Below are 26601 nucleotides of genomic sequence, written 5' to 3'. Positions count from 1 at the left end.
ATCGTTTGTTTTTTTGAGATTTTATTTTGATCTTAACTCTACCCGTTTTAGAGCTACATTTGTAATGCGCATTTGATTCTTTCAGTTTTTAGTTTTAATTTATATTATTTTTTTATTGGTTTTCATGCGTCGACGCACCTGTTTCACTGTTGGTTGCTCTTAAAGGCTAAACAAAAGCAGCTGCCGCCAATTACAAGCGCCAAAACGTTTCCAGCTAATGGACACACATATTTGTTGCATTTTTTCCCACACACACGCGCGCAGCACAACACAACACAACAAAACACAGCAATTCGAAACCGAAACGGAAACCGAAAAAACAATTTGATGTTGCAAGCGACGCGCACGAATCGTAACTGCTGCAGCCAGGCTACGAGAAGCTGCAGCTAGCTGCTGTCTGTAGTAGATCTTGATCTCTCACACACTCACACACATACACACATACACATACGCACTCACTCCCGCGCTCTCGCCCGCTCATACGGCGACTCCTTGTGTTCTCGTATCTCTTCAGCTGCGCTCTCTCGCCTTTTCCGCGTTGCGACGCTAACGACGGCGCCCAGGTGAGCTCCACATAAAGTTCTAACTCGGCGAACGAGAAAAACGAAAACAATAACAAAATTCTGAGCACGTCGCGATTGCGTTTGCGTTTTGTTTGCCGTTGTTGTTAGCTCGCCGCGCTGCCCACAACTGAGCGCCAGGTGCGACAGCAACTGAGCCGCAGCCGCAGCTTGGGCGCGCGCTGCCACAGTAAGCAGCGGCTCGGCAGAGCGCAGTTGTGTCTGTATTGCGGCTGTGTTGTAGGCTTCAATGGGTTAACTGGCTTGCTGTTGTTGTTGTTGCTTGTTATTGCCTATTGCCCGTTTGCCTGTGCATGCGCCGTGTTACACGGCGAGTAAGGCAGACTACACTTAAAGAAATATGGTGCAAGTTGCTTGTACAGCACATTATAAAATGAATGCAAATAAAGCTTTGATTTAAAATAATGTATTTTAGCAAAACCTAAACCAAATTAAATAAATTTAGCAGAATAGTTCAGAAGGAGTAAGATAGGACATTGGTTAGTCGATTCTAGCCAGCTCAACACCTTTGCATAACAGAGCAGGTAATAGAACACCAGCTGCAGAAACATGAATCATGAATGATCTTTCAGCTGTTGCAAAGTGGTCCAGTTGGGTCTTAATGGACATATATATCTGGATGTGCATGTCGCAGGATTCGACTGGGAAAGCAGCGACGACATGTAAACTGAGATTTAAAAGGGGCATTCATAACAATATCTTTTGGATGCGGCAAAAACTAAAGTGGGCTATGAAGGGAATACACATACATATAATGTGCAGGGTATAGAAGATGCACTGAATATTATATTCAGATAATTAATTAACACATTTTTTAAAAGCCAGACCGTTTTCTAGGCTTTTTAATAAACTAGCAAACTGTTTCACTTTACTTTATTAAATCTTAAGTAAGAATGTCTTTAATAGATATTCAAATCGATTGCAATAGATATTAAATGTTTAACATTAAATCGAAGTTTTTATAGATTTTCATGTATTGCTTTACAAGACTCTAATATGAATAACAAAAAACAACATAAAATTCTTCTTAGATATAGAAATCAGCTATTCAGAATTTTTCTAAGGAATAAACTAGCAGCATACTTTTGATCTATAAGGCTCGCTCTCTCGCGTACCTATGCTAATGAGAGTTGACCTGGCACTCAGGTAGACAGAGCCGGGACTCTACGTGCGTTGCACGTCCGCATATTTCAAGGTTTCGGGAAGATGTTCGTCAAAACAAACAGCACAAGGTACCAGAACGAACCGGAGGCTGAGTAATGTGACAGTGCACAATGTGAATGGCCATTATGAGTATGAATGAATATGTATCTCCCGGCAGGGTCTGGAAAACGTGCCTCTTGGCGCAGGACTGAAACAGAAACCGGGACTGCGACTGTGGACTGTGCCATAAATTTGCCGACTTGATTGTGTTTGACTTTAAGGCACTTTGTGGCATAAATCACAGGACCGCAAGCGATGCCAAAGTGAGAAGAAAGAAACTGACTCCGAAGACTAGAGACTGACCCAAGGGTTAATTGCTGACAATTTTCAAAGGCTGGCAGCCAAAAAAAGAGAAGAAGAAGAAGAAAAATAAAACTTAAACGGCTTAGAGAGACCTGGCCAGGTTTAAGTTTTGCACACTTCTCCGATTTTAATCTTTATTTATAGGCCTTGTATGCGTGCGTGTGTGTATCTGTGTGTGCGTGCTCAAACTCTTTTGGGGAGTAACTACCATTTGGCATTGGCACGGTAACAAGACAAGACAGTCCGACGACGATCATCAATAAGCAGCTGCCGGCTGCGCATGCGCCCCATTCCCATTCGCCCCATTCGCCTATTAACGAGCGCAAGGAGCTGGCCGAAAGAGATTTGCAAGTCGTTGTTGTTGTTGTTGTTGTCATTGTTGCCATTGGCAAGCTAACGAAGTTGACAACTTGATGACATTTGATCTCTGGACTTGAACGATAGCAACAACAACAACAACAACAACAGGAATGCCGACAGGCACAAGGCCTAAGCAAAGGCAAACCGCAAATGACAGCGCGATGATCAGATGAGACGCTCAGAAAATCAGACGATCCGACGGTCAGTTGGTTTGATTTTGGTCTAGCCACGCTCACAGCGCATGCAGATTGGATTCAGGTTGGAGTCGCAATTGGAGTTGGAGCCTGTGACTGGATTGCACAGACACAGCAGGGTGCGCTACATTGTAAATCCTTGTGTGAACGAAGCACAGTAAAACAGGTCGCTGCAAGAAAGGTGCACTCAACTTGGCAATAACTTTGCTTAGGCAAAAAAAACAACGAATTTTATATAAGGAGATCATTAATCATATTTGCATTTGGGCTCATAACTTTGGCCAACGGGCATCGATTTTGTGCAGAAAATAGATTTAAAAATACAAAAATTCCAAAATTAATTTTTATTATAAAAAAGTATTATTTTGCAGTGATTTTCGATTCTTAATTAATTAAGTAAAACATCGTTTTACAGTCGATTAATCAATAAGGAAAATGGTTTCTTTAATAAGTATCTAAAGTAAAAAGAGAACGTTTTCTTAATTGATTAATTGATTGTCGAACATTTGCTAAGCTCTTTGCCAAAATAAATAAATTGTATGAACTTAAACATGCTTCAGTTCAGTTCTATCTAATTCATGCGCCCTACACAGTCCACAGATACTCTTATGCACATTTCCTTAGGGCTTATGCGCCGATACTGACACCAGCCTCCAAGTCGAGCTGAAGTCGAGTTGAAGTCTGCTGCATTTTGTGGTCTGGCGGCAGACAAGAGACCCCGTTCGGAGACCACCAACAGCATAGGGAGTGAGGGGCATGGCAAACCAATCTGCAGACTGTCCAGGCTGTCATCAGACATGCGTGGATAGAGTGTTAATGCGGAGTCATTTGGTTTTACAAATATTCCATTTATTTATCAAAACTGTAACACCCATACAAAAATGAGCCCCACTAAAATTGCCAAGGTTCAAAGCAGCTAGAAATCAGTTAAAGGTATTTTAGATTTAGACTAGTATTTCTATAGATATATATTATATAGATATATAGTAAGTGGCTCTAGAGTTTGGCTTTCAGAGCAGCTGCTGCTGCTGTTGCTGTTGCTGCTGCTTGCAGCTGCGGTGGTTTCTCCAGCTTCTCTGCCAGCTGCAACTGTTCCTGCGGTGGCAGCAGATTCCCCGCCGCAAAGATGTTGCGAGGATCCAAATGCTGCTTGGCAGCGGTGTAGAGCGAGCTGCCCGTCTCGGTGACCGCATTGCGATACCAATGGCTGCGTATTTTGCCCACACCATGGTGATGCGACAGGGAGCCACCGCAGGCCAAGATCTCCTCGCGTGCACTGTGCTCAATGGCCTCGAATACCTCAACCGGATTGGGTATGTTCAAATAGCGGAAACCAAAGTAAAAGTATATGCATGCCCCCGCATCGTAGGTCTGTGTCACTCGCGCCGAGATGGTGTAGTGCGAAATGTTGTGTCTGGCGCATTCCTGCAGGCAAATTAATACAAAGTTCGCTTTATAATTATTATTTTTGCAAAATTGATTTTTCTACTAACCGAAACGACGCGTCGTTTCACACAGCGACACAACAAACTGCAGCGATCCCAGGGTACAGACGTCTCAAACGATTCAGCCACAATGCCTTGATGAAGTGCAAAGTCCTGAAAATAAAGCAAAGGAGCTTAATTTATGAGGCTAGCAGAGAAGATTTTTTGATCAGGCAATTGCTTTATTCATTTATATATATATCTATATATAATAAATATAATGTATATTCATTTCTATCATGTTTTAATATATATTTATATGCGACACATTTAAAAAAAATTTTAATAATGCCTGTGCCTAATCTCAAACATTGTAATAAAAAAGGAGCAAGAATTAACACGCCAAATATTCAATACTCAATACTCACACATCTGCCTCTGCATGATATAGTGGGCCGATCCGGCCGACTCGGATCTTTATACAGCCTGCCATAGAAGAGCAGAACCAAAGTTTCGTGAGACTAATTTATCGACTCGACTGTTGATGCCTATCAAAATTGTACGTGTACCTAATGGAATCGGAGATGTCAAGACCCAATGAATCCATTAACAGACTACTGCACAGCTAAAATGCTACGAACGATTTGAAAACAACAGCTATTAAGGCAATAATTAATTAAACTCACATCACACATTTCGCATAGTTAATAAATAAGTGACCACCTGGCAAACATTTTAAGTTGCTTCATAATATTTACCGCCGGAAAGGCGGCACTTTGGAAGACTCGCAACTGGCAAAGGCGACTTAGGGTAAATATTTATAAAAGAACAAATAAATTTGCGTTACGTTTTTTACTTGCTAAGCGTTAATTTGGCGATCTTCTTGCAGTCGCAACTAATATCAGAGACTCGATGATATCTCAATCCGCTTACGGATTGACCAAAAAGGGTATATCATCCCAATGAGAAACTCGATATATACAAGATATTTAGTATGTACATATGACATTTACCCTATATATGAGCATCTGTTATAAATAGTTAAATTTCTCGCCCTCCCATTGAATTGAATTTGGTATTTGTTCGGGGACTACACTCACCCTGATGTATGCGATGACAAAGGTGAATAAATAGCCACGCTCGCCGTTCTGACCACCTGCCGGAAATCCCTTGTAACGTGCGGCGATTTCATAGATGACCGCCTCCTGACGCTGCACATCCTTCTGTTCGCCCTCGAAGAGCAGCGTGGCGGCGCATATGTGCGCCAGATCAATGCCCTTCCACACGGTCACATAGCGCTGTTTGACTGCATCCAGGCAGCTGGCCAGCCAGCTCTTTTCGGGCTTGAGCGCCTGACCGAATAGGAACTGCTCATTGTCCATCAGACGGACCGAGGCGGGCTGGCAGCGTCGTCGGGCCACCTCGCGCATAAAGAGCACGCCCTGCTCAAAGTCGGGGAACACCAAGGAACCATAACGCTGCACTGGCGGCAGCGGACGCACCTTGAGCACGACCTCAGTGATGACGCCCAGCGTGCCCTCGGAGCCGAGTATGATGTGATTGAAGTCCGGGCCACAGCTCACGCGCGGCGCGCTGCACTCTCGCTCCAGTGTGCCCGCGGGCGTCACCATGCGCACACGCACTACCAGATCCTCGATGTTACCGTATACGTTCTTCTTCATGCCGGAGGCGCGCGTGGCCACCCAGCCACCGAGCGTGCTGAACTCATACGAGTCCGGCTCGTGGCCCACGGTGAGACCCTGTTCGCGCAGCACTCGCTCAAGATCCTGACCGACCACGCCCGACTCGAAGCAGACGGTGAGATTCTCGCGATTGAGCCACAGCAGGCGATTCATTTGCGACGTGTCCAGTACACAAATCATGCGCTGCTCCTCCTGCGGACAGGTGATGGCACCCGAAACGCTCGTCCCGCCCCCAAAGGGCAACAGCATCACATTGTGCTTGTGCGCCAGCCTCACCAGCTGCACCACCTCGTCGTGGCAGCGCGGCCACACTACCAGATCCGGTATGCGCCGGAACTTGTTGTGCCACAGGCTGTAGATGTCATGCAGCGTCTGGCCGTGACACCGTACCAGCCGGTCGACGCCCTCCTGCGAGTGCTCCACTTTGGTGCAGCCGCGCAGCTCGTTCAGGAAGGGCGCATTCGCGACTGGCGCCGGGTACGTCGGCGGCAGCTGTGGGTATGCATTGGTGTGATCCACGTGCAGATCGAATTTACTTCTCACCCACTTCGTAAAATTGGGTAATTCACAGCCGGCTAGCGGGTATCTGAAATTGCAAACACAAAAATCGATAAATATCGATTGGCCAAAACTAATTCAAATTTTCGTTTTTTTAGTTTGCCGAAACGAATCAATTGCCAAATAGATGGATTCGAATATTTTTTATCTATTATATTATATTGCTTAAAAATCCTTTTCATATCATTTTTTTTTTTACAACCCAATAATCATAATGTTGGAACTTTTTGCTCAAGGTATTTCAACAGAACTAATTAATTGTTGGTTTTTCAAGATAATTTAACTAAATTCAGCAATTAGGAATTTGGTTCGGCTCTTTAAGTGACAGTGATATGGCAGATTCGAACCAGCTTGCAACCTTGGATACAATACTCAATCAAATTGAATAGATAGGAATATTGTGTTTGCATTTAACTTAAAGAGCTAGTTTTAAAAATATAAATTTAAAAAAAAAATAAATATATATGCATTTAAAGATCCAGCCTGTTCAAGTGTATCAAGCCGAAACTCAGAGATAGAGCTCCAATTTGCATAAACTATTATACACTTTACTTTTGAATTTGATAGCTACTAATTTAATTATTAACATGACTCTTAGCGTATGAATAAGTCGCCCACAAGGCAGATTCTAATACTTACTTGTCGCCTTTAAAGCAGATGATGCCCTGCTGTCCATAGAACTGGGAATCGTTGTAGCCCCAGCCGTACCACTTGAGCGCCTCCTGGCTAAAGTGAAACAGTGAAACATCAGTTGGAATGACAGCTGTGACATATATACACTCACCGCTTCTTGGGTATTACGCTCTCCACGTGCCGCGAGAGTCGCGTGTCCAGCGCCAGAGATGTACCCTCCGGGGGTGGCTCCGGGACTTGTGTGGTCACAGCATTTCGCTTGGCTGCCATTTCGTTGTACAGTGGAGCTTGGTAATTGTGCGATTTGTTTAGAGGGGGAAACACAATTTTGGCTGGTATTTAATTATATTGCACAGCCCGTTGAGCGCAAAAATCGATAATTTGTTTTGTTATTTTTTTTTTTTTTTTTGTTTTTGTTTCGCTTTTGGGATTTGCTGTCGTCAGATGAAACAAATACTTGGCCTGCTACGGCAACTGGGATGCAATCACATTCAATTTGCTATTTGTTTGGTTAAATATTGAGATGTTGGCTCATAATACTTGGTTTCTATTTGCTTGTACTTTGCGCTAAAAACTAAATTAAAATAGAAATTTCACTAAAAAAAAACAACTCGGCGGCAGCTGCTGCACGCGCTTTGGTTTCAATATCTCTACCACGACTGCCAGGCCCGATGAGAGTGCGCCGCGCCGCGAGAGAGAGAGCAGCCCCCAGGGCACGCACTGTGCTTTGGGGGATGGGGCAGAGCGAATCGGTTGTCGCCCGTTTGCAAAACGGTTTCGGCTGAGGTACGAAACTGAAATATATTCGGTATTTGAATATTAAAAAAAAAAAAAATTAAAACTGAGCAATCGATGAATTTCGACTGCACATCTACGTTTTCGTATAAAATTCATTTCATTTTAGCAGTTTGTGAGCTACTCTCAATTTGGCCTGTCCAAATTTTTTTTTCCAAAAAGTTTCAAAATTTATGTAAATTTCGTTTCGTGTTCTTTGGATAAAGTGTAATCATGCCAGGCAAAAAGCGAAGCTCTTCCAAAAAATCAGCTAACTCCTCCACGCCGGTTGCCAACGAATCGGAAGCGACTAGCCCGGAGGGTACACCAGCAGATGCTACCAAAGCTGCTGAAAAGGAGGCGAAGAAGAGCAGAACCAAGAGCAAGTCAAAATCCAAAAGCAAGAAGGATTAAAACAAACCAAAGAATTGACTGGACAAATGATAAACACAAAAAATATTTGAGGACTTTAAAAATTTACAAGGTATATAGTATATATATTGTATATTATTTATATACATTTTTATATCCATTTAATATAGTAATAGAATCAAGGAAAATACGCCTTGCGTATTGAAGATGCAGAACCGATTGACTTGACGACGATGTATTTGGAAAATATATGTTCGATCTTAGCAAGAACTTGTTCAGCAATTGTAATTAAACTTTTTCCGAGCTGGACATATTCTAAAGTCAATTTATCACAATTTCAGCTCATTACACGTCCAGGAAAAGGTCGCAATTGTAATTGAACATTCAAAAGCCGGCATGTCAAGCCGTTTAATACCTGCTCTAATTCAAGGTGAATATACAGTTGATTGGAATAATTAAACTCGAATAGAATTTTATTTTAGGCGTTGGAACTATGAAACGAGCGACGATTGCAACTTGCTTAATTAGTAGGTCCCTGAAGATCAAAGTTATGCAGAAATTGAACCAAACGGCCGGAATGAATGAAATTTACGTATTTAACAGCACTGGAAACTAAATTCTTTAATTTTACCGAACTCACAATTAAATAAGGCTAGCATACATAACCGTTTCTCTCAATCTGCGCGCGCTCTCTTCAAGCACCCGCTCGCTCTTAGTGTTGTCAGCGCTTTTGTTTACGCGGGGGTTGGTTGTTTCACAACACAGGCTGGCCGAAAAAAAGGGGGTGGCGGCTGGTAGGTAGGGTGTGTGTGTATAACAAGCAACTCTCCACATGTGTGAGTCATGTTTTATGCGTAGCGGTTACGTCAATGAAATTTAAACTCGGCGACAGGTGGTTTTAATTGTGAATAAAGCGGGGTGTAACCATCCAATGAGCTGTTATTTTGTGGCGACCCACTTAAATATTTGAAATAAAATTGTCTATACATAGCACTGCATAAGTAATTTATTGTCATGGGAAATGTAACAGTTGCTCGTTAATTTTAAATTTAAATTGACACCCATATTTATCTATTGTGAACACAAGCTATTGTTTTAGTGAGGGAAACTGTTATAAATAGTTTCAAAAACTAAGTTGAAAGTTGGTTTGATTAGTAAATACACTGGCACATAACTATTGTAAGACTATTTTAAATAACATTCCCTAGACTCACGATAGTCAATATGGAACTTTAAAACGACGTTTCAATTCACAACTGCAGTGCGCGAGATTGAAAACAAAACTGAGCTCCTAAAAGCCAGTTGCATTTTACGATTTCGTTGTCTCGTTTAGTTGTTAGTAAATTTTCGTCTCGTGCAAAAGCCAAAAACAACTCTAAGGCAATGTTTATTATGCGCATATTTACACATCTCTGTACAATTTTATAATTGTTTAAAGTGTAAATTCGTGAGACGGGCACAACACGAAACAAAAAGTGGACGCTATTTGTTTAATTTTCGCACTGCGAGCGCTTAGAGCGTCGTCCATTTGGGAGGTTGGGTCAAAGTCTTGAGTTTTTGTCTTTTATTTTTTTTTTTTTTTTTTGATTTATTTTCGCTCTTTTTTACTGGCGGCTTGCTCGAAAACTTGCATTGATGTGTTTACAATGAAGCTTGGAACGCTCAATTTGCACTTCCGTCATTATTGAACACTTTGTTGACACGTGTGATTTACTATATTTGCAAAGCGTTACGCAGCCAGGAAGTGAATAACAAATATTTACTAGCAAACACTATTCGATTAGCTACAGCCACTGAACAATAGCTTATAAATATTACTTTTTGGCAATTTAAATATTAACGGTTGCACGCTAGCGACATCTGGCGGAAAATAGCTGGAGTGCACAGTAACCGATATTCATATTAACACTGCCGCTCCAAGATATTGCAGGTGTATATCGATTACCATAAACACAGTCATCGATATTTATTTGGCTTTGCATTCCTGTGCACTGTGACTGCTGCCAACTCGCAACTTGTCATCTTCAACACGAAAAACATTAAAGAAAATCCAATTTGAGTGCGTAAATAAACACAAAATACAGGCACAACGTGAAAATAGCGTAACATAGCAACCGCATAGGTTTGCAAGGTGCCGGCTGCCTAAAGCAAGCGGCCCCAAGCAGACGTACCTCTCCTATTGTTTGTATTTGTGCGTATACATTGTGTGTGTGTGTATGTGTGTGTGTACGTCGAGTGTTGGAACAATAACAAGCCCAACAAAATGCGAATAAATTGTAACGGAGCAGCGTTCAATGCGGCCGCTGCCTTTGTGCTGCTGCTGCAGCAGAAGCAGCGATGATTCATAGGTAAGTTATGCGCCTGGCTTACCGCTTATTTAGTTCTGTATGTATGTGTATGTGTGTGTATGGCTTATGTGTATTTTTGTAGCCCACAATAATTATACCAACAACAATAACAACGGCCGTGCCTTAATATCGAACGTAGAGCAATAAAACACACACAAGCACACGAAACGTTGGCAAAATGCCGCTGCTGTCCAAATGCTTTCCTTGCTTCAAATTTAAACGTGAAGAGGTCATCGACAAGCTGGACTACAGCAATACACCGCTCCAGGATGCCTTTCCCGAGGTGTGGCAGCACGAACGTACCCTCGAGGAGCTGCATCTGAGCAATGCGCGGGTAAGCAACAGCTAGTTATAAAACACATTTAATATATGTCTTATATATATATATGTTCTATTTTTAGCTACAAACACTGCCGCCGCAGCTGTTCTACTGCCAGGGATTGCGCATCCTTCAGGTGAACAGCAACAATCTGGAGAGCATACCGCAGGCCATTGGTTCGCTGCGTCAATTGCAACATCTCGATCTGAACCGCAATCGTTAGTCGCCGCATCCAAGCACGATAATTACATAAAAACAAAATTCTAATTTTCTGTTCCTTGCAGTTATTGTCAATGTGCCGGAGGAGATTAAGGCGTGCAAACATCTAACCCACTTGGATCTTAGCTGCAACAGCCTGCAACGTTTGCCTGATGCGATTACGTCGCTTATTTCGCTGCAGGAGCTGCTGCTAAATGAAACATACCTGGAGTTTCTGCCTGCAAACTTTGGTCGTTTGGTCAACCTGCGAATTTTGGAGGTGCGCCTCAACAATCTCATAACGCTGCCCAAGTCGATGGTGCGTTTGGTTAGCCTGCAGCGGCTTGATATTGGCGGCAATGAGTTCACCGAGCTGGTAAGCGTAATATAGTTAATTTGCATAAATTAAAGCCTTATTCCGCTTTCATTGTAGCCAGAGGTCGTTGGAGAACTAAAGTCACTGCGCGAGCTGTGGATCGATTTTAATCAAATTCGTCGTGTTGCGCCCAACATTGGCAAACTGCGCGAACTGCAACACTTTGAGGCCAATGGCAATTTGCTGGACACACTGCCTAATGAGCTAAGCAATTGGCGTAACGTGGAGGTCTTGTCAATCTGCTCCAATAATCTGGAGGCATTTCCATTTAGCGTGGGCATGCTTAAGTCGCTAGTCACGTTTAAGTGTGAGTCCAATGGGCTCAGCGAGCTGCCCGACAGCATAAGCTACCTGGAGCAGCTGGAAGAGCTGGTGCTGAGTCACAACAAGCTTATGCGCCTTCCCAGCACAATTGGATCGCTGGTCAAACTGCGCTTCCTCTTCGCCGACGACAATCAGCTGCGCCAGCTGCCCGACGAGCTCTGCAGCTGCAGTCAATTGAGTGTCTTAAGCGTGGCCAACAATCAGCTCTCAGCGTTGCCCCAAAATATAGGCCATTTAGCCAAACTGAAGGTGCTTAATGTAGTTAATAACTATATCAATGCCCTGCCCGTTTCCATGCTGAGCCTGGTAAATCTCACGTCTCTGTGGCTTAGCGACAATCAATCGCAGCCGCTGGTGCCACTTCAGTATTTGGATGCCAGCAGCAAGACGCAGCTCACGTGCTTTATGTTGCCGCAGGTGACGTTCAAGATGCAGGCCCAGCAGCAACAGCAGGTCCAGGACCAATACGAGTTTGTCTACGCGAATCATCAACAGCAGCCACAGCACCCGTCGAGCCCATCACGGCGCATATGCTTTGCCGAGGAGGCGACCATTCTGAGTGCGGGCAGTACCAACACTAACACCAGCAGCGCACCACAGCCCGCTCCAAGTTACTCCGCCAGCTATGTGACAGCTCCGCCCACTCCTGAGCAGCTGCCTGCCGGCAGCTCGGTGCGTTTGATGCGTTCACCCACGCCGTATCCAAAGGAGCTCCGCCAAATGGCCAAGTATATGCGTCAGGCGCAGGCGGCGAATGCGGCGGCATCGGGGTCCAGCGAGGTGCGAGAGGCGCGTGTCGTGGTGCCCAATGGCCAAGTGGCCATGCCACACTGTGATAACAATCAGGACGCTGTGGATCATGCCACGGCAAGTGCAATATATGGCGTTGCGCCCGAGGCGGCCCACATCTACGGTGTCTACCAGCCGGCACAGCAGCAGGCCACACAGGAATATTATGGTTTGCCGCTTGTCAACTACGAGGGGCACTACCAGCAACTCTATGTCGATGCCAACAGCTTGCCGCTGCCTACAACGCATTTGTCAAATGGAGCTGAAGAGAATTATGAGCTGCAACCGCTACAACAGCAGCCAGCAGCGCCTCCACCACGCATGGAACCGCCACCCTATCACATAGCACGCGTGTATACCAAGAAAACGCCCGAAGATCTCACGCTCTACGAGTCCATGCGACAGCGCAAGCATCAACAACAACAAGAACAACAACAACAGCAGCAGCAACAACAGCCAACAACACAACCGCTCTACGAGCAGAGCAACAGCTACCAGGATGCGCTAAATAGCAACTTCAAAACAACGGCAATTGGTGCACAATTGGAGGAGCTGGACTACCAGAACAATATTAACATGGAGCAACTTGAATTGCAGCAACAGGAGCAGCAGCAGCTTGAGCTTGAAGATGAGCAGCAGCAGTTGCAGGATGCGGATGATACCTTATCGCAGAACTCATTGAATTCCACGGCCACCAACAATACATCCAGAACTAAAAAGTCAACCTGGATATTTGGTGTGCACAAAAATCCCACTGTCAAGCAGGTGACCCTCAAATGGGAAAACAGCATTGGCTTCGACATTGCCGAGCTGCTAAATCAGGTTATTATATTATCTTAATTAGGGTATTTAACGTTCTGACACCATTCATTTCCCATTTAGGTGGGCATCTTTGTTAGTGCTATCACGCCAAATTCAAATGCCGCGCGGCTGCTGAGCCTCAACGATAAGCTACTGGAGATCGACGGCTATGACCTGACCAATGCCAATCTGAGCGATGCCAAACGTGTCCTGCTTAACTGCGGCACAGTCATAAATATAATGCTGTCACGCAAGTGATGGCCCCTTCCGTGTCCCACTCCCCCCATGCCTATATATACCGAGACCGAAGACTTGCGCATTTTTCTAAAGTAACTTGAAATACGCTAATATAAATCAGCAAACCATAAATATTAGCAACTGCATTTTCAAGCCATAAACAACCTTTTCACTGGCGCCTTAAACTTGTAATAATAACAGTTGCATTTCATTTAGTTAGAATCTATTTCAACTGCCATTTACGATACTTAGCAGAAGCAAAAGTGGTGAGTTCATTATATCATCATTATTGTATTCTATTTACTTTGATTGAAAACACATTCTTCATTATATGCGAAAAGAAAGTATTTTAAGTATTCGAACTGTAAGCTAAGGCAAGCGTCTTTTACGGAAAACTTCTGAGCTAAGAATTGTTCTAAACACCTTTGAAACTATTCTATAGATTGTTACTTGAACACACGACTGTATTAAAATATGTTTCTTATGTATTTGATTAGCAATAACTAGGTTTTCAGTTTGAAGTTGTTAAAACGTGAGCCAGTATTTGATTGGTATTCAAAATGAAGCAATATTATTTTTTCTGTATTAAAAGTTCTACATATAATTATAATTCTTGAAAGCATTAAACATAATTATTTGTATAATATTAGTATAGTTTTTAACTGGATAGTAGACTTCAATCAACAAACACTTATTATATATTTATTTGAAGAAGTATGATGAAAACATATTGAAGAACAAACGATTGCTTTTAATTTAATATTAATCTCAAAGTGGGCCTTTATTTTTGGCCGCCAGTGTTATTCATAGCAAACATACAGAAAATATAATAAATAGTGCAATTAGCGTTGATTATACGTGCATACAATTACGAGTACCATATAGACAGCATTTACAAAACAAACACATATATACACATTTATATGTGCCTAGATATACATATAAGTATATACAATATTTACAAATAGCGCCTATTTTACGCCCAGCGTTGTTCAAATTTGTTCCAAATTGAAATGATTATGTGCTTAGATTAAGGTTAAACAAAGATATTAGCTGTTTATGTTAGTTGTTATGGTGCAGCAATATAAATTCTATATGAACATAAATATATCTATTCTATATATTTATTGTCTAAATCAATCAATTTTCTATTAAAAAAAAATTGTTAAATTCTCATACCATTGGCGTTGTGAACAGTATTATTTTTTAGCTGATTAATATTTGAATATTATGCTAAAGTTTGACATTTCTATATCTAATAGATCCAAACATTAAAACACAACCACAAATACACACAAATACAGCATAGCATAAGATCGCACATTATATGAAAATTAATTTTGTTTATTCGCGCTACAACAAATCACCCAAACAAGATGCAAACAAAAAATCAGTAATTAAATAAACACAACAATTTTTCACCTAAGCTTGTCTTTTGCCTTTTAAGAAAACAACCTCACATATGTGCATTAACATACCCTAGAATAGTATGGCATATTTGTAGATTGGAATTAAAATACGTAAACACTGAAATGCATTAATGCATTTGATTTGAGGATCGAGTAGTTTATAAAAATTTAATCAGCAATATTTTTTTTTATTATATTTACATCAATTTAACTATAGATTATTTTGTACATATTCCCTGTGTAAATTAAACAGGTATGCAAATATTCGCTCACATTCAGCATTGCAGGCCCTATAAACCATACAATCAACAAAGTAATTCTCGCTATTATAGTGTCTAGTATCAAAGGCTGTTTTAATAGGAGCTTTTATCTCATACTTTGATATCCAACGTTCCTCTTTCAGCAATTTTCTGATTTCGCGCATTGTTGCGCTTGCACTAAATGTTTTGCAATACATTATATAATGACTTGGCCCTATTGGAGGTCGATGACAGTAGAATTGATATCGTACGGTTCGATTTCCCTCCATAATGGGTTTCACACCACACCATTCCGTTGCAGTAGAATCATCGGCAACGGCCATGGGTATTCGAGTTCCCATTAAAAGTAGACTCAAATAGTTCTTGCAGTCGCCAAGAAAAGTATTCCTGTCATATTCTAAAGCAGATTTTCTTTCCTTTCCAGTTTCTTTGCGCCCTCCAATGGCCAAAACCTTTGTGTTTAATGTCAATGTGGCCACTGCTGCAAAGAATTTAAATTTAAATTTTAGTTCACTATTTTGTTTGTTTCATCTTACTTGTATCTCTTTCTGCCGTATCTTTATCCATAATTGCTTCGGTTTCTTTGATTATTATTACAGTATAGATTGACTAGTTATTTGCTTGGCGCGTACTTTGGGATAGATATCTGCCTCTTGTTTGCGATGCATTTATACACTGAACATAACGAAATACTTATAATTTCACAACAAATTTACTGAAAGCTCAGCGAAAGCTTATTGATAATTTAGACCTTTTCAAGAACTTCTTTATTCGTCCTATTTTGAAATTATTTTGGACTACCAAAATCATTACTACTAAGAACCAAAACAAAACCTGATTAGTTGGTTAAAAAACAGCTAAATCTAATGCATGTGTTACACATGTAAATAAATGTGTATTTATTTATCGAGGTGTATGTCGGCTGTAAGCATACATATATGTAAATATATGTAAATGCTAAAATAAAGGAAATAATGAGGTATATGTGTTGCCCTTCTATCCGATTCTCATGAATTTAAGTTAGTCACGTTTTTGTACATTGCTCGTTGTTTACATATTGGCAAGTTGTTTGTTTATTTGTACAGATATAAATATACATGTGTGTGTGTATATGGCTATTTATGCACAAATGTATTTGTTACAGCCGTCCTTTAGTTTATTAATGCTTTTGTTGTTACATATTAATAGCATTTTACAGTCAGATATAGATTGTAGTACAATATTTACAATGATAATATCAAGTAGAAGGCCAGAATCTATAATAAGATATACTCTAACGTATATTAAGGCTTTGTTTCTTAAGTAAAAAATTTATGCATATTAATATCACATTTAAAAGCTAATCATCATATGACAACTTTAGCGAATAACCTTATAATTTTTGAAAAAAAAGAACAGGCAATTTTTCACATTGCTAACATTTTTTAACATGTTCTTTGTGTAAATAATACAAAAACTGAAAAATTCTGTACCTTTCAGCGTCAAGGGCCTCAGCAAATATTTGATCAACCTTAGATCTATAGCCCTTATAACAATTTTCGTTAACAGGCATTTCTAAAACATATTTTGAAGTCCAATTTTCTTGCTTCAGTCGCTTTCTTATATCGTGTAATACTGCCTCGGCATTAACTGTCTGGCCATACATCATATAACCACTATCCCTACCACTGGGATGGCAATAGAATTGAAAGCGTTTTACTTGATTATCCTCCTCGATTCTTTTCATTTCAAGAAATTGCATCATAGACCAATTCATGGCCACTTCTGTGGGCGTACGAGTTCCCATTAGAAGAAGTCCAAAATGCTTCTTGCAGTTGTCAAGAAAAACATTCATATCAAACTTAACCACCGGTTTTTTTTTAGACCTGAAGTTTCGCCTCCGATTACCAATGGACAATACCTTGACTTCCGAGGTCAATGTCGCCACAGCTGGAAATATGTTCAAGTATTATTATTTATTGCCGGCATGAAAAACTGTATCTTACTTGTATCGCTTTTTACATTATCGTGTTCCGCAGTTGTTTCCGATTGTATCATTTTATTGCCGTATTAAAATGTTTCAGTTCCACAGAAGACGAACTATTTGCTTGACGTAAACTTTTTGATTGGCGAAGCTTTCAAGACGACGCTACTTTTTTAAGCAGCACTACGCGAAATACTCATAACAATTTCACAACTCTGCCAAAAGCTTTTTAAAAAAAAGCTTGAGGTAACGCCATTCGAAAGCTTTCAGTGTGTCAAGCGTCAACAAACAAAAATGCTGATTACTCAAATGAAAAGCTAATTGTTATTTTTTAAACTATCTTATATTATTATTTTATATATTTGTATAAGTATTGTCAAGCCATAAGAAGGCAGCGCCAGCACTGCGTATTAGTAATTACTTGCGATTGGATTCTCTGTGTGAATGTTGTAAATATTGCACGAATTTAAAAGTCCTCTTCATTTCCACACCAAGGGCCTCTAAAACAACCTCTTGAATGTATTGATCGGAGCCGTAGTTTTTTTTGCCACCAATTTTTGTTTTCAGAGGCGTTTCTATGACATCTCTTGATATCCACTTTTCCTTTTTCAGTCGTTTTCGCACCAGAGCCATAACTTCCATTGGATTAAAAGTGGGACCAGATATAAGCATGCCTCTTGGATAACTGTGACCTTTCTGGCAAGAAAAGTGATAGCGCCTGGGTTGGTTATCTTCCTTAATGCTCGCCGCAGTAAATCTTTCCACCAAATCCCAATCTTCGACAACTGTTATAGTTCTTCGACTACCAGTTAATAGCAAACACAAATGCTTTCTAAAATCTTCTTTGAAATTATTCACGTCGTATTTGAATGAAGGCGGCTTCTTCGTTGAGTATTCCTCACCTCCGATCGCCAATACTTTTGCCTTACACGTGATTGTAGCGACTTCTGGAAGTACATAAGCATTTTAGAAATATTCAATATTGTTTTTATTTTATTTTAAATTACCCGTCTCTTTGTCAGTTTCTGCATTAAACTCTTCCATTTTTTATATATTTGTTTGTTTACTTATGCGATGCCCACAGTTCCAGCACAGCTGACAAACTGACTGTTGATCGAAAACCCACTTTGCGATTGCCAAAGAGCTCTGACGAAATCCCATTCATTTCACAGAAAAGCTCTGCAAAAGCTTGAGTAGTAAGCTCTGTTTTTGTTTACGTCTTGCACAGCTGTTGTCTCAATCTTACCGGCATAAGCACATACATATACATACACATAAGTGCCTGATCTGAAGCTGTGTATGTATGTCGAAGACAGGCATACAATGGAAAATAGGAGACCTTTGTTTATGTAGTCGATATTTGTAGGCCTCACCATACATGTTTTCCAATTACACGAGATCAAAAGAAAGCTCTTAGTTAAAATAAAGAATACAAAATACTTTATTTAAGAAATTAGAATTTAAGAAACAATTAACTTAAAATTATATTACAAGTAAAGGCAGCGCCTGCACTACCTGAAAGTACAGAGTTTTACGTGTTTTACAGGGTATGCCCGAATAGAATTACTTGTGAATAGATTCTCGGTGTAAGTATAGCAAGAATTTAAAGAGTTTTACATCTTCAGCATGAAGGGCATCAGAAACGATTCCTTGAATGTATTGATCGGAGCCGTAGAATGGGTCATGGGCACGACTAACTTTTGTTTTCAGCGGTGTTTCTATGACATTCGTTGATATCCAATTTTCCGCTTTCAGTCGATTCTTAACTATATTCAGAACATCCACTGCATTAAAAACGGGCCCAGAAATAATCTCCCCAGTCGAATAACTGTTACCGCGCCCACAAACAAAATGATAACGCCTGGGTTGGTTATCCTTCTTAATGCTGGCCGCTCCAAATCTTTGCACCAAGTCCCAATCCTTGACAACGTGGATTGGTGTTGGATTTCCGGTTAATAAAAGACACAAGCGTTTTGTAAAATCTTCCCGAAAAAAGTGCACATCGTCTTTCGCTGGCAGCTGCTTGTTCTTTGGGTATTCTTCATTCCCGTCTCCAATAGCCAAAACTTTTGTCTTGGACGTGATTGTGGCGGCTTCTAGTAATACGTAAATAATGCAAAAATCTATAATATTTTTTTGGTTAATTAAAATGCTGAATGTACCTTCCTCCCTATGTTCCATGTTCGTCTTTTTTAACTTGTTTTTTTCAGTACGAAAGTTACAGATCCAAAACAGCTGAATAACCAACTAAAGACGAACTCTGTGATTGGCAAAAAGCTCTTTCGATTTCGCCACCTTTATAACGAAAATTTTGGACCAAAAGCGCCCTTGAAAGCTTTAAGCTGTGTATGTTTTATATTTTTGTTTACGAACGCATTGTATTTCGGCTAAAATCCAAATACAACCGTGAAGCTTTCGAGATTTGCAATGAGTCAGTTCAACAGTATAGACTGTCAGCTGTTTTTACACTTAAGTTTATTGAAAGAGGCAACGAATAAACAATGGAAATTGTAACAGAAACCAATCAAAACGTTGAGTTACTGCCAGCCAAATCAGAGGTCTTGGCTATTGGCGATCCACAAGAGTATTCCTTCATGAAAACAAATCCACCGCAACGTGATCGAGCTAACTTTCATGCTGACTGTAAAAGGCGCTTGGCGGAACTTGTCTTGGGTAATGCCGCAGATATGAGGAGTGATGAGAGCTCTGTGGATTCCTTCGGAGCCGAGAGTATTCAGATCAACAGTGGAACACGACATATTTACTTACAGTGCAACCAACCCGTCAACGGGTGCATGTTTTGGATGCGCACATATGATTCCAAGTCCCTGTTGCGGGCGGTCAAACAGAAACTAAGCAATGAAAACTGGATTTCGGAGAATACAATGGAAATATCCTTGAAATCGAAGCATAACAATAGCCAGGAGCTGAGTAGAATCGAGAGTCGTATTTACAAAATAGTCTCCGATTACCTCTCGGAACAGGATGCGCGTATACTTCAATTTCTGTGCTGCATGCAGCGACAGCACAGGAAATAAAAATAATAATAATCAGAGTCGAGACTATACTGGAAACTAGCAAATTATCTAGAACTACAAAATAATAAGTTAATAATTAATAAAAAACTAGTAACATTAATCTATCGGTGTGTGTGTTATCTTGTCGAAAGCTATACGCTGATTTGGTATAGTATTTTTGCTAAAATATAAATAATTTCATTTAACCCAGATATCATAACTAAGCTTTTCGAGAGTTTCGATGATTAATCGGTTCAAATTGTAAGATCGAGGTAGCTACTCTGTGAACAGAGAGTATGTAAATTTAAACCGCTCCGGATAAAGGAAAAATTAATTGCCTGGAATATTACTACCTGTTCACTCCAATTGCATAAAAGTAGTCTTCATGTTAAACTTAGAGTAGACTTCGATATACTCTTTCTTATGGGCCTAAATAGGCTGAGGTAGGTTTCGCACTACCTAACTCTTGCTTCGCATTTAATATTATATATTCATTACCTTTTATTCATATATGGTATTTAATTGCGTGCTGCAGTAAGCAACTTTGTTTAGAAATTTAAATTGTTTTTTTTTTGTCAAAAGGAATTTTAAAGGTGTTCCATTATTATTTGATTTGATAATTACACTGAAAAACACATTCAAGGAAGACACACGCTTTAAGTTGCTGCCATGAGGATTGCCATTTGCCAGTTGGAGGCCTTGTCCTTGTCATGTTTCGCTTTGTTATCTCCATGGACTCTTTCATTGTTGTTGTTATTGTTGTTGTTGATATTGTTGGCAACAACTACAGTGCCTGCAATAAAACTACATACAGCGACTGTAAGCGGTTTGAAGCGCCACTTTTCCATTGACCTTCGCGTGTGGAAAATTCTGTTTTTTTTTCTTATTTTCACTTGTTTTTCATATATCCACCTCCCACACACACACACATACACAATCGCAGAGCTAAGAATAATAGCCAAGGCCCAAATTTGACATATGATGTGCCAGCAGCTCCGCTGTGTGGCGAAAACATTTATCAATACTTGTTTTTTTTTTTTTGTGGCCAAATCGAAATACAAAACTAAGACAAACTGTCACACTATCCATTCATCCATCTATCCATTTATCTATCCATCTAAATATCCGTGCATCTATCTAGCTATCACTATCGTACCCCTTCCCGGCTGCCCTTGGCGCGGGTCATTAGCATTTTTGGCGTGTATTTACGGCCGCAAAATATTACGCCATAAACTTGACAGCCAAACAAAATGCGACAAATTTGCGACGCCCCCAAAAAAAGGTCGGGGAGCGAGTTCAGCAGGCGTATGTTGCTTGCCTCGAGTTGGCAACAAATTTATGCCACCCCACCGCGGGCAATATAATTGTCACATTTATATGTAGAAAGCGGTGCGGGGCGGGAAGGGAGAGAGGGAGAGAGCGTACAGCCAATTGATATGAGCAGCCGAAAAGTGTTGTCTTACGCTCAATTTGAGGCAGGCCTCAAGGCAGCGAGCGTTTCAATTGCAATGCATTAGGAGGACACCCAATGAAATGTGCCATCATAATGCACGACTGCGCTATACCCTGCGGGTATATAAATATTAATTACTTTACCACTTCACTGTCGCTCAAATATGTTCTTGCTTGTTTCCCGTGAACAACAGAGCTCGAAACTTATCTCGCGCAATAAAAGATGTTTGTAGGGTATCGTAAGACTCTCTTAATTTCATGGATTAATTCATTTTGATGATGTCTACAACTGATTGATGGCGGCGAGTATTTTATTGACTACTTCAGCTGCCCTATTGCCGAAGGAGCAGCTTAAGTCTCTCTCTTGCAAAGCGCTTGATATAGTTACGCTACCCGCTTGGCTAATGCCATAATTATTGCATACTTGGCGGCGCTTGGGGCTGCTCAAAAAGTAAAGTTTATTTTTATGCTCAACGACGATGGCGTCGGCGACATGTGTGCAAATGTTAACACACAGCAAACACACACTAGCACACACACATAGGCACACACTCACGCGCACACACTCACGCAGCAAAGTGCTGAGCTGTGGGGCTTAAGCTCACACACACGCACACACTCAGGCACACGCACACTCAAAGCGAAACAAATCAACTCGGTTTTTGGCGCCATGCGGCGCGCTCCGGCTACGGCATTGGCTTTAGCTCTGGCTCCGGCGCTGGCTGTGCACTTTTTCTAGCCACAACAGAAAGAGCCATCGACAACGCAACTCGACCAGAAACAGTCCAGACCCGGGGCCAACAACTACTACACAAATTTTCTTTAGTTCTTTGTGGCATTATTGTGTGTTGTTTAGTGTGCCATTGACGCTGAATGCTGACGGTTCGCGCTGCCGCCCACGCGCTGACGAATATAATATAATAATAATAATAATAATAATAATAGTAACAAAAGCAGAGCATAACTAATTGGGCAAACTAACAGCAAAGGTGTTAATAAGGCCCTGCAATTAGTTAGCTTTTAATTGAAAGTGCATTTGTCTTGTTGCCAAACTTTGTTGCATTGTGTAACCAGCTCTAGTTGCTTGCATTTTTAATGCAACAACTAAATGATTATTAACTGAAATCGATTTTCAGTGCCCGGCCCGGCTATGTCGTTTCTGTCGCCAACGCTGCGCATGGAGAATCTGTCAACAGTGCCCATCATGAGTCTGGACCATGTGCCTGAGGCAGAGCGCTACAACAAAGAGAACATCGTTGCCCAATGGTGTGCGCCCATCAATGGCAAGGTTCACTTCATTTCCATTCTGAATAGCCTCATTTTGCCCTATCTCCAACGCCACGTTGACTATCATTTAATTAACTTTCGGCTCTCTGTTCTTTCAAATGCGCCCAGATGTACCGCATCGAACTGGAGCACGGCACCACAAGTGGACGCCGCATGATCTGGGTCAATGGTCGGGTAAGTGGTGAATGCACTTTCAAAGCACACCCCAATAATAGCGCAATTAGTCATACAAGCACCACAAACAAGTTTATATATTAAGCACAGGCAAATATTCTTTATAGTAAATTCTAGAAAGACTGAGCTACTTTAAATGTGTATTGCAGACATAATACAACTTTATTACTATTCATATACATATATGAAACTCTTTCTACGGACTTTCTCCCTTTTTTCATTTCAAAACTGATTTTAAATATCTCTGTGCGAGAGAGGTGTGACAGTTTAGTCGGAATCAAAGCAATGTATTACATAAGTGCTTTAAGAATGCGTGTTTCAGCGATTTCGGTTTTTCCACCCACAACTGGGAAAAATTGGCGATAGATAGTTTTATAATACTTGGGCTCAGAAAAAAGGGTGAAATGATTTTGTGCAACTAAATGTTACAAATATAATTCGGTATGTAGACTTTCCTAGAGCATACTGAGATACAGAAGACCTTTGCATAACTCCTCCATCACTCCCAAAATTGTAAAGCGCGCATTTTTTTAATGGCCTAAGAAGCTTACAAATATTTAGATGGCATCATTCACTAAAATTCTTAACTTGTAAGTTGCATAGATATTTAAAAATTATTTAAACTTCATACAAATACAAACTTTCGTTCACTCAACGTTTGACCCTATGTGGAATTCCCAAGCTCGTTAAAACACTTATTAATTTCAGAAATTGATCATTAAAAATATTATTTAAAGTATAGGAAAACATAACATAAACCATAAGGTCTAATATTATTTTGTACTCATTTAAACTTAAGAACTTAGAAAAGTCGTTTTTAAAATTTTTTAGGTTCAATGTGTGAAATTGTTTTGAATGTAGCCCGACTTTAAAAATCAGCGCACGAAAAGTGGAAAAAGATATGATTTGACAGACTGGAGCACTTTTACTTGATTTTTATACTCTTGTAGAGGGTAAAATTATTTTGTGCAGTGCAAAGGCTTACAAGTCCTATAACCCTATAAAGCATATGTAATCCAGATCAATATAAACGTCAAAGCTGTCATCATGCCCGTCTCTGTTAGGTGGACTTTTAATTAAGGTATCTATGGTTGGATTTGTGCGTTGATCAGTCAGTCAATCAGTTAGTCAGTCAGGACAAACAGTTTTATATAAAGACACGTGTGCAAACTATATTACCTTCAGAAATTATGAAAATAATTGAAACTTTTCTGGAATATATCTCCCCTATTTATGCGTGCATTTGACTTTTGCAGGAGGTGTTGCGTCGAGACTGGATGTTTAAGTTGGTTGGCGAGGATACGTTTGAAATCGATCAGGCGCGATGCATTATTCGCGTTGATCCCGCGCCCGGTTTCAAATATGAATACTCGCTGTACATAGATGGCAAGCCGCACGCTCAGTACGCCGAGGAGCTGACACGGCTATATCGCCTCTGGCTCTGCACATGCGGCACGGAGCAGGCTGGGACAACGGATGCGTCCCAGGAGTATCGCATCATGCTCAAGCTGGACACGCTCAGCTTGTATGTAAACGATGAGCTACGCGAGGAGATGGTATGTAGTCGACCGGAAGCAGGCCGCTGGCCAAGCCTGGCCATCAATCATGCCTACCTTATTTTTAGGCCGTTTTTGTGCACGGCGGCACGGATACGAGCTTTGTGCTGCAGGACACACAATTTGTATTACAGGCACGCTCAAGCGGCAACAAACACGACGGCATCGTGCACACCCTGCTCGTTAACGGCGTGCCTGTGCCGGAAGCAAAGATACAGCAAATCATGCAGGAACCCGTCTCCATACTACAAACAAACTAAATCTAGCTAAGACAAAGGGCACCACATTTGCATCTTGTCATTGATTCCTTGTGTTTTCGTCAACTTAGATACATACTAAATCGGTTTCAGTAGTAAATAATTGGATTACTGTTGCCGTTGTCTATAGAACTCAATCCAGTGTTTAGGAAAGTGCCATGCATACCCATTTAGAGATATGTTAATTATATGGAACCAAATTTTGAAACTTTATTGCAGACTATACATATGTTGGAACCGTTTGGATTGGACCAATATATCTAATAGCTGTCTTGGGAGCGATCGATCAACAATTAGGTTCTTTTATGAACAGCTTTTTATAATATACACTATGTTCCTTATATCTGAGCAAAGTCCTATCAAAATTGGATTGCTATAGCATATATTTCTAGTGCAAGAATTGGTTAATAAATAAATTGTTATAAGACAACATATTTAATATATATATTCTATACTCTTACGATATCTGAAAAACTATATCAAAGTAAACTAAGATATCTACATGGATATTTTATCCTTAGCGTTCCTTTGTTAATTTCATTAGTTGACATAGCAAAATTACCAGACCCACCGCGTCCATAATGAACAAAAAATTGTTTAAAGTTTTACTTACACAATAGTTTATTCGTTTGTTTATATGCATAATTGTAACGCAAATGGTTCACGTTCTCAATTTCATTTGACATTTTGCTAGCATTCAAAGTACTCGAAGTGCATTTAGTATAAAAATGAAAAATACAAAAAATTAAAAACACAAATTGATTAGAAACAGCACTTGAAAAAATAAAAATATACAAATACATTGTTCAAATAAACAAATATATTTAAGTTAAATACTTGAAGAAAAAATATATGTGGTATAAATATATATTTGCCTAAAAAAGTTTTGACGTCTACAATTGATTTTGTTGTTTTGAAAACTTTAGGAAAATTCCTCTTACATTAAAAATCATTCTCATGAATTCATTGCTGTCACTACGTTTTTTTTTTTTTACAATTAAAAGGTGCATACTAAATTTGTTCAGTGTTCATCAGTTACGTAGGTATGTACGTATGTATGTATGTATGTAAATGATGTACTATGTTAGGCTTTAATTGATTGCTTGTTATTATTTTCGTTTAATCAAAATATGTTTTTAGAATTTGTATTTGCGTTTAATAATTTTAAATTGCTTTACGTGTTGTCACTTTGAATACATTAACAATTAACTACTTATTTTTTTTTTGTTTTCTTTTATTTATCATATACGATTCATTTCAATAATTTGTAGATAATTAAAAAGACAATTTTGTAAATTTTCATTAAAGTTAAAGCAACACAATGATATTTTTTGTTTTAATACTAATTGAATTCTGTTTTGTTTGTTGAATTACTTTTGTTTTATAATATGTCTACTCGTTAATGGATTATAAAACATAATTTACACGTTTTATTAATATACTTTTATTTTAAAAACTCACGCAATGCAAAAAATTGAAACAATTTTCTAGGGAACACATAACAAATTCGTGTTTCGAAAATGATTCAATATTCAGATCGTTTACAACGAGCAATAAAACGGGACAGTAATAAAAATAATAAATTTATTGCTTGCTGAAAATCTCATACTTATACGTAATTTACAAAAATTTAACAACAATTTCGTATAGTAAGTACAATGTGGAATGTGTTTCTAATACTTAACAAAACAAAAAAATTGCCAGTAGACGGATGTTTCTTTTCTTTTCT

At 39.9% G+C, this 26601-nt stretch overlaps 5 protein-coding genes, 1 long non-coding RNA gene and 1 other non-coding gene across 10 annotated transcripts in view; 4 read left to right on the top strand and 3 right to left on the bottom strand.

Annotated features, from left to right (window-relative positions):
* Positions 1-677, bottom strand: part of Kank (kank) — a 34242-nt gene extending 33565 nt beyond the window's left edge. Inside the window, exon 1 of the mRNA XM_032436907.2 lies at positions 139-677. The gene's annotated coding sequence lies outside the window, so the exon portion shown is untranslated. The remainder of the gene's footprint in view (positions 1-138) is intronic.
* A 2801-nt stretch (positions 678-3478) lies between these two features.
* Agps (alkyldihydroxyacetonephosphate synthase) lies at positions 3479-7736 on the bottom strand. The gene is made up of 5 exons (XM_032436841.2): positions 7111-7736; positions 6966-7052; positions 5166-6354; positions 4135-4239; positions 3479-4066 (listed from the first exon to the last, which is right to left on the bottom strand). The coding sequence occupies exons 1-5, from the start codon at positions 7227-7229 to the stop codon at positions 3638-3640; spliced, it is 1929 nt and encodes a 642-aa protein (XP_032292732.1). The 5' UTR covers positions 7230-7736; the 3' UTR covers positions 3479-3637.
* Positions 7737-7862: 126 nt separating this feature from the next.
* LOC26530807 (uncharacterized) lies at positions 7863-8770 on the top strand. Its single transcript, XR_001450264.3, has 4 exons — positions 7863-8217; positions 8276-8389; positions 8447-8535; positions 8588-8770. It is a non-coding gene; the product is annotated as an uncharacterized lncRNA (long non-coding RNA).
* Positions 8771-10073: 1303 nt separating this feature from the next.
* Lap1 (leucine rich repeat containing protein 7 lap1) lies at positions 10074-14603 on the top strand. Of its 2 annotated transcripts, none has more exons than XM_070210458.1 (6): positions 10074-10453; positions 10593-10787; positions 10855-10990; positions 11057-11346; positions 11404-13281; positions 13342-14603. In XM_070210458.1, the coding sequence occupies exons 2-6, from the start codon at positions 10632-10634 to the stop codon at positions 13516-13518; spliced, it is 2637 nt and encodes an 878-aa protein (XP_070066559.1). In that variant the 5' UTR covers positions 10074-10453; positions 10593-10631; the 3' UTR covers positions 13519-14603. The 2 variants fall into 2 exon arrangements, with proteins under 2 accessions (XP_070066559.1, XP_015029817.1); XM_015174331.3 differs by having other exon boundaries at positions 10536-10787.
* Positions 13691-25851, top strand: LOC6625878 (fas apoptotic inhibitory molecule 1). 2 transcript variants are annotated; one of them, XM_002049643.4, is made up of 5 exons: positions 22347-22587; positions 22735-22886; positions 22994-23059; positions 24316-24615; positions 24684-25850. In XM_002049643.4, the coding sequence occupies exons 2-5, from the start codon at positions 22749-22751 to the stop codon at positions 24873-24875; spliced, it is 696 nt and encodes a 231-aa protein (XP_002049679.1). In that variant the 5' UTR covers positions 22347-22587; positions 22735-22748; the 3' UTR covers positions 24876-25850. The 2 variants fall into 2 exon arrangements, with proteins under 2 accessions (XP_070066560.1, XP_002049679.1); XM_070210459.1 differs by lacking the exons at positions 22347-22587; positions 22735-22886; positions 22994-23059 and adding an exon at positions 13691-13763 and having other exon boundaries at positions 24684-25851.
* LOC26531074 (uncharacterized) lies at positions 14168-17327 on the bottom strand. Of its 2 annotated transcripts, none has more exons than XR_011417032.1 (3): positions 17152-17327; positions 15703-17095; positions 14168-15644 (listed from the first exon to the last, which is right to left on the bottom strand). It is a non-coding gene; the product is annotated as an uncharacterized protein (transcript). The 2 variants fall into 2 exon arrangements; XR_011417031.1 differs by having other exon boundaries at positions 14168-15647; positions 17152-17326.
* Positions 19631-20167, top strand: LOC138911306 (uncharacterized). The gene has a single exon (XM_070209549.1). The coding sequence runs from the start codon at positions 19631-19633 to the stop codon at positions 20165-20167; it is 537 nt and encodes a 178-aa protein (XP_070065650.1).
* Positions 25852-26601: the final 750 nt, after the last annotated feature.

Source organism: Drosophila virilis, chromosome 5 (genome assembly GCF_030788295.1).
Source record: "Drosophila virilis strain 15010-1051.87 chromosome 5, Dvir_AGI_RSII-ME, whole genome shotgun sequence".
NCBI lineage: Eukaryota > Metazoa > Arthropoda > Insecta > Diptera > Drosophilidae > Drosophila > Drosophila virilis.
Note: the sequence above shows the minus strand (reverse complement) of the source record. Positions and strands in the feature narration are given on the sequence as shown.